The sequence below is a fragment of the Bufo gargarizans genome, chromosome 2, assembly GCF_014858855.1.
Source record: "Bufo gargarizans isolate SCDJY-AF-19 chromosome 2, ASM1485885v1, whole genome shotgun sequence".
In the NCBI taxonomy this organism is placed as follows: Eukaryota; Metazoa; Chordata; class Amphibia; order Anura; family Bufonidae; genus Bufo; species Bufo gargarizans.
In genome coordinates this window covers 189,590,306-189,604,586 of record NC_058081.1, presented here as the reverse complement: position 1 = coordinate 189,604,586, position 14,281 = coordinate 189,590,306, and the positions used below count along the sequence as shown (strand labels likewise).

The window sequence follows — 14,281 nt, the reverse complement described above, 5'->3', positions numbered from 1 at the left end:
AAAGTAAAGGGAAATGTGTACACGCATGTTTATGTTCACAATGCCTGCTATACTATTGCTATAGTATAGCATTTTTTTCCACTTTTTTAATTAATCCCCTTCTCCAACAATCAGGGCAGAAAGGGGTTAATTTGCAATGACAACACAATTATAGTTAACTTTATAGCCAGCAGTCTCATACACAGATGATCTCAGAGAGACCGCACTCTTTTTCCAAACTGCTCTAATTTCTTTTTTACCACGGCCTGTCACCGTGATCATAAACCCCGTGACCACTTTCATCGTAACGTAACCGGATTCTTTCATATGTCCGGTTACAGTTAACAGCCTACCACCACGACTTCTATAGTTATGTGGCGGTAGGCAAGTCTGCTAAGATATTTTAAACTGTACGGGAATGAAGTTTATTACGGTAGGCAATGTACTGTGTGTGTGAAATGTACCAATGCAGTTCAGGATGGCCCGTGACATTTTTTCTAATTGTACAAACCTAGCATATTTATTTTTCTCATTAGGGTAAAAATCATTACAACATTAGACTACCCAATAGTAAGGGGGTTGTCTAGCCTTTTTTAAATAATGGCCTATCCTCAGTATAGGTGGGGGTCCGGCAGCGCCACTGATCAGCTATTCTGTATAGCTCCATCTCTGGAATTTGGCACTGGGGATACAATGGACAGTCAACTTGGACTTCTGGCAACAGAGCAACACAGAACAGCTGATCATGGTGGTGCTGGGGTCCAATCAGCTAGTGGTGGCTTAAAACCTGACAACCCCTTTAATATTATGAATCGATTTGTCCATCTAGACTGCCATGTCAGTGTGTCCCAGGGAGATCACCTGCTATCAGGGGTGTCTGGTAGCAGCTTATTCCCATCTTGCAGCAGGTAATCCCCCAGGGAAACGAATTACCAGACATGTTGGGATAGTGGGTCACTGTGACTACTCCCTTTTGTAACACACATGCATTTTTGTCCAGTCCCAGTTGGGCGAGATAGGAGTTGGGAGTGGGCCTTTAATGTGTATGGTCAATTTTCAGTCTAGCAAAAAATAAATAAATAAAATAAAAAAAAATTACAAAAACCCACACCGACAACAGATTGGCATTTAAGATAACTATTTTTTCCATATGCAGCTTTAACTACATTCTGAGTACATGTTTGTGATCACAGACTGCAAGGTGCTTGAAGTTGATGCTTTTGAACAAAATTGCAGAAAAAGTCAACAACAAAATCTTATTCATAAAACTGAAAGAAAGGCCAAAAATATCAGTCCATCGCATGAACATGCGCGCTTGTCCTCCCATGCCCAGGTAAAAAGTGCGAAAAACTCTCAACAGCTACTTGAATACACACAAGAAAAACAAAAAGAAAAAAAAAAAATTGCGCTACAAGTACTATTCGTCCTCTGTAGATCATTCCTCATCCGATGAGCTTTCGTCCAGCGTGTACACCATAAACAGAACTTCTGGACGTGCAGGAACAAAGGGATGCCCGGGGCGCACGATCTCAAAACCCAGGAAACTGAACGTCTTGAGAAGCGGGCCTGTGAAAAAGAACAAAAAAAGGAACAGAAGTTAGAAGAAGCAAAATACATACACTAACCATCAACTAAATATTCAACAGAAAAAACAACAGCCACAGCTGCCTACAGTCGGAACACGGTCTGTACATAGTCACATCACGCTGTTACAAGACACTCGTAAGACTAAATATGACCCCCACGTGTATTAAAAATGTAGTCATTTTAGCAGGTTTAGTGAAATGTTGCGATAAAATTGTAGAAATTAATTTGTTGCATCATACGTCAATACATGGGTCTACCATTAAGGCTACTTTCACATTTGCGTTCAGAGCGGATCCGTCTGAGACGGATCCGCTCATATAATGCTGACGGTGGCTCCGTTCAGAACGGATCCGTCTGCATTATATTGTAAAAAAAATTCTAAATGTGAAAGTAGCCGCAGACGGATCCGTCCAGACTTTACATTGAAAGTCAATGGGGGACGGATCCGTTTGAAATTGAGCCATATTGTGTCATCTTCAAACGGATCCGTCCCCATAGACTTACATTGTAAGTCTGGACGGATACGTTTGCCTCCGCACGGCCAGGCGGACACCCGAACGCTGCAAGCAGCGTTCAGGTGTCCGCCTGCTGAGCGGAGCCCAAATGCTGCCAGACTGATGCATTCTGAGCGGATCCGCATCCACTCAGAATGCATTAGGGCTGGACGGATGCGTTCGGGGCCGCTTGTGAGAGCCTTTAAACGGAACACACAAGCGGAGCCCCGAACGCAAATGTGAAAGTAGCCTGACTGGCTAAAAGTTTTAGGCTACTTTCACACTAGCATTTTAGTTTTCCGGTATTGAGTTCCGTCACAGGGGCACAATACCGGAAAATAAAACCCTTCAGTTTTGTCTCCTTTCATTGTCAATGGGGACAAAACTGAACAGAATGCTCCAAAATGCAATCCGTTCCGTTTAGTTGCGTTCCCAGAAAACGGATCCGCCCCCCATTGACTTTCAATGGAGTTCATGACAGATCCGTCTTGGGTATGTTAAAGATAATACAACCAGATCCGTTCATAACGGATGCAGATGGTTGTATTATCAGTAACGGAAGCGTTTTAGCTGAACCCTGCCAGATCCAGCAAAACGCTAGTGTGAAAGTAGCCTAACCAGGTCTACATCCAGATACCACAGCTCACAAGCAGTGATGGCCAGTTCAAATGCGGTCACCGCGCAGATTAGGGCGCTCTGGCTTTCTGACGTCGGGGAGCAAGGAGGAGATTCTTAGGATGCGGGGTGGTGCTGGGCTCCTTCACGCTGGACTCATGTCAGGGACAGGACACATCTCAGTTAATTTGCATATGTATCAATTTTTTTTTTTTTTTTTATATACACATCAAAAGCACACCGAGCTATGGGGACTGGGTATTGCGGATGTGCTAGCGGCCATCTAGCAACCCATGTCCTCAGCTCTATACACAAAATCCCGGTGACAGGTTCCCTTTAATGGTTAGTTTGTTTATAGCCAGCTTAATATTTGACAAGTAATCTCACATTCACATACCTCTGTCCTCTCGACTCTTTCTGAAACAGATAAAGACATATCTGACTTTCATCTTTTCTTCTGCAAACTCAAGTAGAGCCAGCAACCTATTAACAGACAGAATAAGTACATCAGATGCAAACCAAGTAAGTTTCAGTAACAGCTGAAATGGTACTATGATGGAGAACCTAATCACACCATATTTCAGGGGGGGGGGGGTCAAAACCCAGCACCTCTGCAGACCTGCTGTTTGAAGAGGCCATGAATGCAGCAGCCCATTCGTAGGCCACTGATCACGAGGCCTAGGTGCAGCTTCGTCCCATTCAAGTGAAGGGGGCTGAGCTGCAATACCAAGCACAGCCGCTATCCAATGTATGGCACTGTGCTGGGTAAGCTGTGAGGAGGCCACAGTCCTCTGCCTCCTCAAACAGCTGATTGGTTGAGGTGCCAGGTGTCTGACCTCCGCCGATATGATATTGATGACCTATACTGAGTAAAGGTAATCCGTATTAAACACCTAGAAAACCCTTTTAACTCCAAGATGTCCACAATATTTATCCGTGTTCCAGCTGCCTCTGCCCCATGCAGTGAATATACATGATCCTCTTTAAAAGGGGTTTACTTAGTGTAGGTCATCAATATCAGATTGGCTGGGGTCCAACTACCAGCAACACTGCTGATCAACCGTTTTCAGGGGCCGCTGTGTGCCAGAAGACTACAACTCACTACACTGTCGTGGAAATGAATAGTTACTGCAACAATGCTACCATATGCGACTACTACACAGTGTACGGAGCTGTGCCGTTCCAATGCCTGTGCACAACTGCTCCTGAAAGCAGTCATTGGTGCTGGCACCAGGAGTCAGACCCCTCTGATATCCTAATGACATTAAATTCCCAGAAAACTATTGATGAACTATTAATGAGATCAAGCAGACTTGGTCCTGATCCTCCTGAAGGGACAAAATGCTAAAAACAGCACTGTGTTCTGCAATGGAAGCAGAATGCAACGGTGATGGGGAAAAAAAAGCAAGCTTTGAGCCATGATTTGTGTCCGTGTTCAGGAAATAGCCAAGTGAGCATGCCGATACAGAACTAGAGTACCTCTGTAATATAGTGCACCATGGTGCACGTGGCAGCTCTGCTGGTATACATGAGGGCTTCTCAAACATTTTTTACTGGGGCCTCACCAGATACACCAAGTTGTGCTTCACCAAACAGACTATGGTGATGCCGCTGCCTCACCATCTAAGGTGGAAGTCCAAGTAAAAATTAAAAATATTGCTCAATTTACCTTTCATTTGTCTCCTGACCACTGTATTCCATTAGCTGCGCTAGTTATGTTGCTGTGCACCTTATAAATCTCATCTGCCTTCCTAACCACTGGGGGCACCTCACTGTTTTTGAGAAGCACCGGTGCCCATTTTAAAAAGGTATTCGGTCAGCTAGTTTGAGTCTATAGAGCGGAGGACATGTGCTTCTAGATCGCCACTAGCACGTCCACAATATACAGTTGTGTTCAAAATATTAGCAGTGTTTAAAAAAAGTGAATAAAGCTCAAAATCCTTCTAATAGCTTCTATTTCCATACACACACAAATGCATTGGGAACACTACACATTCTATTCCAAATCAAAACGTGAAGAAAAATATCAAAAGTTTGAATTTTTTTTTTGAAGAAAAGTGATTAGGACTGTTCAAAAAAAGCAGTGCTTGTATTCAGCCAGGATGATTGGACTATAGGCCTGCACAATATATCGCCAAAAATGCTGCAATTATATTACCATATTTTTGGCTTTATAAGAAACTCCCCCCCCCCCCCAAAGTGGGGGGAAAATGGCAGTGCGCCTTATAAAGCGATGGTTGACTTAGCGGGCGGCGATACATCAGTTACAGTACGGGGAGGGAGGAGGGGCTGGAGGCAAGTCGTTATTTTAATGAACAAATGTTCTTTTATTTATTCTATTTTATTTATCTGTTCTGTGCAGTGCTATTAAGAAAATGGCAAGTTTTGTATTTTGTACTTTTGCAGTAATGCAAATATGTTATATAATTTAGTAAAAGAGGTTTTATTTTGAAAAACACTGTGCATTTCAGTTCTCGAGTTAGGCATAACTACATTTCTGCATTATCAGTAATTTCTGTGTGCCTTTGCCTTGAAAATCCAAGCAAATAGACCTCTAGCACAATTCCCTTAAAATATCGCATTGCATACTGTTATCGTAATTTTTAGGGCCCTAATCGCAATCGCACAAAATTCCCATATCGTGCAGCCCTATTGGACTACATTCCACAGTTCTTCTCAATTTCTTGGTTTTGTTAAATTTTTTATGTCACCCCACAAGTTTTCTATTGGATTAAGATCCAGGGATTAGGCTGGCCACTCCATAATGTCAATCTTGTTGGTCTGGAACCAAGATGTTGCACGTTTACTGGTGTGTTTGGGGTCATTGTCTTGTTGGACACCCCCAGTTCAAGGGCATTTCCTCTTCAGCATAAGGCAGCATGACCTCTTCAAGTATTCTAATGTATTCAAACTGATCCACGATTCCTGGAATGCGATAAATAGGCCCAACACCATAGTATGAGAAACATCCCCATATCATGATGCTTGCACCACCATGCTTCACTGTCTTCACAGTGTACTGTGGCTTGAATTCAGTGTTTGGGGGTCGTTTGACAAACTGTCTCCGGCCACTAGCCCCAAAAAGAACAATCTTGCTTTCATCAGTCCACAAAATGTCTCTTTAGGCCAGTCAATGTGCTCTTTGGTAAATTGTAACCTCTTCAGCACACGTCTTTTTTTCAACAGTAGGACTTTGCGGGGGCTTCTTGCAGATAGCTTGGCTTCACACAGGCGTCTTCTAATTTTAACAGTACTCACAGGTAACTTTAGACCTTCTTTGATTTTCCTGGAGCTGATTGTTGGCTGAGTCCTTGCCATTTTGGCTATTCTTCTATCCATTCGAATGGTAGTTTTTCGCTTTCTTCCACGTCTTTCAGGTTTTGGTTGCCATGTTAATGCATTTGCAATATAATTTTAGCTGAGCAGCCTATCATTTTCTGCACTTTATATGTTTTCCCCTCTCCAATCAACTTTTTAATCAAGGTATGATGTTCTTCTGAACAATGTCTGGAATGACCCATTTTCCTCAGTATTTCAGAGAGAAATGGCACTGTAACAAGCATGTACAACATTTGCTGCCTTCCTTCCTTAGATAAGGGCAATAATTGCCACCTGTTTTTCAAAAAATGAATAACCTCACTCATTGAACGCCACACTGCTATTATTTTGAACATACCCCTTTCAATAAGTGATTCAATTACACAGAATCAGCAGCATGGATGTCATGACTGTTGGGTTTCTATTACTCTACTACACATGCTAGTAAATTGTTTGCCATGTAGCAATATAATTTCTACCAAAAACAGTGATTGATCAGGTTAGTGATGTCTGACTGCTATTATTTTGAACACAACTATACATTTCCCATAGCTCTGAGTGCGTTTATTCAATCCAAAAAACACACTATTTTATATATGTGAAAATGAGACATGTAAGGAGCCCAAGGGGCTGTTACCAAACGTTTCAGGAGCCCAGCCATGCCCACTGTGAAGGAGCCCAGCACCGCCCACATCCTCCGAATCTCCTCCTTGCTCCCCCAACGTCAGAGTTGAAGGGCTGTAATCTTGCTCATGCGCAAGTATGCCGCATGAGTGCCGGCATGGCGTTCCTTCCCTGTACTGGCATTAGCCTCAGGGAATGAACTGCGCATGTGCGAGATTACGGCACTTCAACTACATGACATCAGGGGAGTAAGGAGGAGATTCGGAGGATGCGGGCGGTGCTGGGCTCCTGAAACGTTAGTAACAGCCCCTTGGGCTCCTTACTACGCGTGTGTGTATATATATCATTTTTTTTTTTGATTGAATAAAAGCACTCAGAGCTATGGGAAATGTATATTGTGGCTGCGCTAGTGGCGATCTAGCAGTGCATGTCCTCTGCTCTATAGACTCAAACTAGCTGACAGAATCCCTTTAAGGGATGGCTAAAGTTAGCCTGAGAAACATGTAATGTGCTGCCTAGCAAGAAATAGTGATGAGCATGCAAAGATGCTAATTCTGCCACTTCTATGGTTCTCAGGTGTACCTTACAGACACGTATGATGCATTACTTTACCTACCCCTCTTTGCTCCCATCAGCTAAGATGCCCTCGGGTATTTCCACAAAGAGGCTCTGATTTGACAGCATGGCCTTCCATGAGGAATGTTTCACCTCGGTGACCTTATATTGGAAATGGACTGAGGTGGAGCTTCCCATCATTCCCCGGGAGATCCTCAGAGACTGTAAGCTTCTCGTCCTGTGTTGGGCAATATAGACAAACCATATGAGACAGACTGGAAGGCTGCACTGAAATGCAGATTTACAAGATGTGAACTATATATGAATACAAAACTTCAGTCTTACGCCCTTATTATATAACTGAACCACAAACAGTCATGTGTATTACAGCTGCTGGCAGATACATGCTGAGATAACAAGGGATTAGCTGGTCACAATAAGATGATGTAAGAGCGCTGCAATACAACATGCTGTACTATATAATCCTACCAGAGAAAAAAAATCAGAGCAATAAGGTAAGAAGACATGGGGCAGATCGACTCAGACCAGCGTTTGATGAGCCAGCCTAAATCCTAGGTGTGCTGGAGGGACCTGCACCAAATGTATTAAAAAGGAGCACAAATCAAGTTGTCTGGAGTGAATTTGTCAGACCAACCGTTGTGCATACTATAGATGGTCAGACTAAATAAAAGGGTGTCCTGATCGATGAAAGGGGGCTGAATAATCAGACTGTATTCTGGGCATCTATATCTGCACAGGTCGTCTAATGTGTATTAAAATCATATAAGTATACCCCCTGCCCACCTTTATAAATACAGAAAACTCATGTTTTATAACCTGATAGAATCGTCTTTCTGCCCAAGGGGCAGCAGCGTTTCAGCTTCACTTGCGCCCAGCTAAATTCGCCCCAACTGACGTTTTGAAACGCCACCCAGTTCATCAATATTCACTGCGCTGGGCGGCTTCTGCTGTCCCAGACGTTCCGAGATCCCATAGCTTTCTACTGGGCATGCACGGGATCTCGGAACTTCGGGGACAGCAGAAGCCGCCCAGCGCAGTGAATATTGATGAACTGGGCGGCGCTTCAAAACGGCAGTTGGGGCGAGGCTAGCTGGGCGCAAATGAAGTTGAAACGCCGCCGCCCCTCGGGCAGAAAGAAGACGATTCTATCAGGTTATAAAACATGAGTTTGCTGTATTTATAAAGGTGGACAGGGGGTATACTTATATGATTTTAATACACATTAGAAGGCCTGTGCAGTCATATATATAGCTAAATATGCTTTAAAAGGGACACCTCTTTTTACCCTATAGAGATGCAGACATGCATGCTAGATCGCCGCTAGCATGTCCGCAATATACCTGTCCAATATCTGAGTGGTTTTATTGAGTGTAAAAAATGATTTTATAGATATGTAAATGACCCTGGTAAGGAGCCCAAGGGGCTGTACTAACCGTTCTGGAGCCCAGCCACGCCCCCCTGTGAAGGAGTCCAGCACCGCCTGTATCCACGAATCTCCTCCTTGCTCACAAAGCGAGATCGCCGTAATCTCACAATGCACGAGCTCGCGCATGCGCAGTGCTGGCATAGCGTTCCTTCCCTGTGCTGGCATCAGCCTCGGGGAAGGAATTGTGCATGCGTGAGATCGGGCACCACGAGATTACGGTGATCTGACTTTGTGAGCAAGGAGGAGATTCATGGATACAGGCGGTGCTGGGAATTTATCATTTTACATTTTATCACATTTAAAGTCTGATGCCTGTCATTTTTTTTTTTTAAACTCGTTTTATTGAAACAAGAGTAACAAGGCACATCAGTGGTACAATTGCATAGAGGATACCAAAACATAGTACAGGTCTGGTCACATGTAAAGACAGTGATTATACATCCACAATTAATCAAACGCAGAGAGGGTACATCATTTCAGGGCTTACACAGCAGAGATACCATAGATCGAATAGGGCAGAACAGAACAGAAAAAAAAAAAAAAAAAAAAAAAAAAAAAAAAAAAAAAAAGGGAAATTTTCTCAAAACCGATCCTGTCCAGGACCAACTGAGACCGCAGACCCCATTGAGGTTGTTAAGTGCGAGTCACACCACAGTCCCCACACTTTCTGGAACTTATCTGGACACTTTCTATTGACAAATATCACTTTCTCAAAGGGGATCACCTGATTAACCAACCTTTTCCATATCCCCAAAGTCGGGAAATCATCCGCCATCCATTTGAGGGCAATAACCTTACGGGCCAAGAACAGAGATTCACTCAGGAATATCTTGTTATAATGAGTCCAGCCATCATTGTCTAGGATACCCAACAGACACACCTTAGGGCATAGCGGGACAGGACCTAGGCCCAAAGATGAGAGCACACCCAGTACTGCCTGCCAATATGACTTAATGTGAATGCATTCCCACATCATATGCCAAAAATCCGCGTTATTGTGAGAGCACCTCAAACAGTTGGAGTGGGGAAGTCTCCCCATCCTATGCAATCTAGTGGGGGTCAAATAGCTGCGGTGTAGCATAAATAACTGGATCAACCTATTATTGATTGAGGGAGATACCCTAGTTACCGCCTCTAACGCCTCCGACCAATCCTCCGCCGAAAGAAGCGGGATATTCCCTTTCCACCGTGCCTCAGCAAGTATAGGTTGCGCGGACATGTGATTCTCTAGGAGATGGGTGTAGAGCACAGATACTACGCCCCGGGGTCCCTGAGATTTAATAACTCCTATGAGGGGGTAAGAAGATATGGCCCTGTTTCTATCTCTAAATTGCTCCTGCAGAGCATGCCTAATCTGCAGATATTTAAAGAAGTGGGTGCGTGCCAAACCATATTGCTCCTGGATTTGAGAGAATGAGCGTAGGACGCCTCCACTGTACAAATCCCGCAAAGCTACAACACCGGCTTCTGCCCAAGCATGCGTACCTGCAATCCCTTGCAAATGGGGGAATAAGGAGTTATCCCACAGAGGTATGGTGTCGGCCCAGTCTTGATACTGCCTCAATTTAGCATCCCTCCAGACTTGTTGTGCCAACCTGTGTACCGGTAGTAACCGTCTCGACAAGGGGCTAGCCTTCTCCAGCACTGACCACAAGTTAGATATGTCCAAGTGCTGCTGCAGATAATAATCCATATTTTGCAAGGGCTTCCCATTGACCCACCCAGCCAAAAACTTTAGCTGTCCTGCCAAAAAATACAAATGGAAGTTCGGCAGCGACGCCCCCCCCCCCCTGTGTCCTGGGCCGCTGTAATGTGTTCAAGGCAAGTTTGTGCCTGGCTCTGCCCCATAGGAACTGAGTCATTGAGGAGTGGAGCCGGTCCAATAGATTCCGTGGTATAGGGGTGCACGCGTGTCCCAGAATGTACAGCCCTTTAGGCAACAAGACCATTTTGATCAGATTGATCCTGCCCATAACAGACAGCGGGAGGGTTTTCCACACCTTGAACTTCTCAGTGAATATGGCCTCCAGTGGGGCAACATTCCTGGAGTAAGAGTCACCTGGTACTCTGGTAATGATAATCCCCAGATATTTAAAGTGGTCCACCACCCTCAGGTTATGGTGAACTGCAGGCCAATCGGAACGCCATAAAAGGCATCAGGGCCGACTTAGCCCAATTAATGTGCAACCCAGAGAAATGGCTGAATTGCTCTATAATCGTGATAGCTCGAGGTAAGGAGGTATCCATGTCACTCATGTATAGTATGAGGTCGTCTGCATACAGACCCACTCTGTCCTCTCTCCCCCCCAAACCAACCCCCTTGAATGATGAGTCAAGGCGGATACGTAAGGCCAGGTGTTCAATGGCAATTGCAAATAAGAGGGGAGAAAGAGGACAACCCTGCCTCGTACCCCTCTGCAATAGGAAGCAAGGGGAGGCCGTGCCATTGACCAAAATACTAGCTCTCGGATTATTGTATAGTATCCGAATCCATTGTAAGAACTTAGGACCGAAGCCAAATCTCCCCAACACCCTCAGCAGGTACGGCCACTCCAGCGAATCGAAGGCCTTGGCTGTATCTAGCGAGGCCATCGCCCATTGTCTCCCCTGGCGATGCCTGTCATTTTAATCAAGCTTTACCATAATAGAGGTTTTCCATTTATATGTCAATTATTTGTAATAAATTATAAGGGTCTATTCACATGACCATATTTTCCTCTTCATGTGTATAACGTGCGCACAGACCCACAGAAGTGACTATTCATACCAGTATTCGGTGCATTCTGACAAACCTAGGTCCTGAAAGCGTCTCATGGAACAAAGACAATTGTGCCCAGCGGTCGCCAGGTCAGTGTCCTATTAGGCCACTCCGTATTACTAATCATCCTTCTGTTATACAGACATGTGAATAACTTCTAAGCCCTTGTGTAAGCAGCTTTTATAGCAAATGCTTGTGTGTCCCAACCCCTTGAGTAAACAGGTGATGTGGCGGCCAACAATGTTAACCATATGAGGTTCTCACACCCCCGTCCTCACAATAATGAACATGAACCAGCGCCGTCTGGCTTGCTATATTGTTTTCCAATCAATGTCTCCTGAGTTAACGATGACGACACCAGAGAATTTGCATTTACTTGGAAATATCCGATACAGAGAACTTGGCATGAAGCCTGGAAACATGCAAACCCAGAGCCAACACTTCTCACCTATCCACAGGGTTCCTGTGCCCCCATTTGAAGGGAGAGGCAGCCGAGCTCCATTCAAAGTCTAAGGGACTGACGGAGATAGCCAAATACAGTCCTCCATACCCCAGAAGAATCGTATTAAAAGAAATTTGTTGGAGTCCGTTATGCCAGAAACGTAATCATTCTTACCTTATAAATCACAGCTGGGAGTGCGGGATCCCTGCTGTCCCCTCGCCCACCGGGGATCTTCAACAGTGGGTGAGGGGCATCAGGAGCACCACAGAGGCCCGGGAATGAGGTGCCTGCAGCACTGAAGCTGGGGACTGCTACTCAAAGGTAAAATACTACTGTAAAAGAAGAAGAAGAAAAAAATAAAAAGGAAAAATTGTTAATAGTCAAGTACGATGAGTGGGGCAAAGGTTTAGTAAAACCCTAAACCTTGACATACATAAAGTATCACATATGCATACATGTTACCAAATAGATTAATATCCCTTTACATAATGCGGACACCCCATTGCTCCTAGAAGCTCATTTGCATATAATAAAACATCATTTTTCTCAGTGATGCAGGCACATATGAACCCGGGACCATCACAGATGCCTTCAGCTGCCACGTGCACATGTAACAGGTCAGCCAGTAGCATAGGTACAAATCTACTGACAGATGCCCTTTAATGAGTACCATTATGGCCTAAGGGCATCTGTAGGAGGTACAGATGCCATAGGCTATACTGCCATCCATTTAATGGATACATATTATGTATACATTTCTCAGATGCCTGTAATGATCATGACCAGGTGGAGGCCACAAACACTCTTGGCCTTCATCTGGCAATAGAAGGCTATGGACACGTTTAGTGTGTAAACTGGGATCGCTTGGCGTATATGCCAAACCTAAACCAAAACTCGATGTGAAAATGCCTCAATGTGGAGAGCCATAAAACAGTACCGGATAATATGATGTTGCGGTTGCTGGTTGAATAAACAGTGAGTTTCAAGTTCGGCTGAGTTCTCATTACTGAATCTCATTTCGTTTGTTACAGGAGCAGAATAATGTGAATGATGGCAGTGCCAGAGCCAATACCATCAGCACCAGCGTGAGGTCTCTTGGGTTTTTGTCATGGTGCTCATCATTTTACCATCCAAAATAGTGCAGGCTCCTATTCTGTCAGCTTTCCCTCAGCTAGGGGTTGTAGATGGCCTGCTTTGAGGTCTTCCATACACCGAGACGATGAGATCCCCTATCCCTCTGTAGCACACACCAGGAGCAGCGGCAACTGACATTATTTGTAGCCCTGATCTCCAACAGGTCCTATAAACATTAGTGATCATGTATTTAGAGACGGAAACTAACCAGCCATCTGGAGACAACTGATAATGCCAGTCTAAACCAACATCGCCACTTACTTCCTACTGCACCTTTAACAGGCTTCACACTGTATATCTTTGAAGCATTCACTATACTAAATATCCAAAGGGAAACCATTTACATTTAAAAAGGAGTTATCGTGTACATACTGAGATCAGTGGTGGTCCGACATGTGGTATATGTGACGTTCCGTTCATCAGTTACATGGCCTAGGTGCAGCTCAGCCCCATTCAAGCGAATGAGGGCTGAACTGCAACACCAAGCATGGCTGCTATACAATGCACAGTGCTGTGCATGGTAAGCTATGAAGAGGCCATGGGGCTCATCCTCTTCAAACAGCTGATCGTCAGGTGTGCCAGGAGTCGGACCCACGCTGATCTCCAGGAGAATAAAGGGAATGTCCAGGTATACCCTCCCACCCAATCTGGCATGGAGAGATGCCACTCCATACTGGGTAGGACAGCTGTCATGGCAATCGGTCTAGCAGCTCCTATTCTTATTATCAGAACCCATGCGCGCTGGATGAGTGCCATGGACCACTTCCAGCTTGCAGTGTACAATGTCTGTGCAGCCCCTTCATCTCCATACCAACTTCTGACTACAGTCACCTACCTGCTTTAGCAGTACAGCAATTTAAGGTCATTATGAATAATTTTTATCAATGGCCGGTACATTCATTATGGAAAATACGTTTCAGACCATTCTTTTATTGTTTGCTGGAGCACAGTACATGCTGTTCCACGTCAGGAGTGTTACAAGCGGAGAGGTTGTGGCTTTAATATGCAAACAAATCCTGCAGTACAATGAAATCTGTTGCCTATGTACCCCCCGTGCAATGGCAGAGGAAAATGTACATCTCCTGTCTGTCACAGGGGATTAGGATGTAACCATGGGGGCCCACAGCAAAACTTTGTAAGGACTCCCATTTTACAATGACCTCGTCCATTAGTAAATTCTAAAAAGCTCACCATTGGTCTACATAAAGCAAAGAAATAATGCGCACAGTACAGGGATAGTGTACACAGCGATGTAATAATGGCAGGATAATGTGAACCGTGATGTCACAGTACAGGGATAGTGTACACAGCGATGTAACAATGGCAGG

At 44.5% G+C, this 14,281-nt stretch overlaps 1 protein-coding gene across 2 annotated transcripts in view; it reads right to left on the bottom strand.

The window, feature by feature from the left end:
* Positions 1–1,100: 1,100 nt before the first annotated feature.
* The window catches only part of OAZ2 (ornithine decarboxylase antizyme 2), a 29,536-nt gene continuing 16,355 nt past the window's right edge, over positions 1,101–14,281 (bottom strand). The window contains exons 2-5 of one of the 2 annotated variants that reach the window (XM_044279789.1): positions 11,994–12,148; positions 7,234–7,410; positions 3,073–3,158; positions 1,101–1,545 (exon numbers count right to left, since the gene is read on the bottom strand). In XM_044279789.1, coding sequence (XP_044135724.1) covers positions 1,415–1,545; positions 3,073–3,158; positions 7,234–7,373 — 357 coding nt within the window. In that variant the 5' untranslated portion in view covers positions 7,374–7,410; positions 11,994–12,148 and the 3' untranslated portion in view covers positions 1,101–1,414. Of the gene's footprint in view, positions 1,546–3,072; positions 3,159–7,233; positions 7,411–11,993; positions 12,152–14,281 lie in introns of both variants that reach the window. The other variant, XM_044279787.1, reaches the window with a different exon arrangement.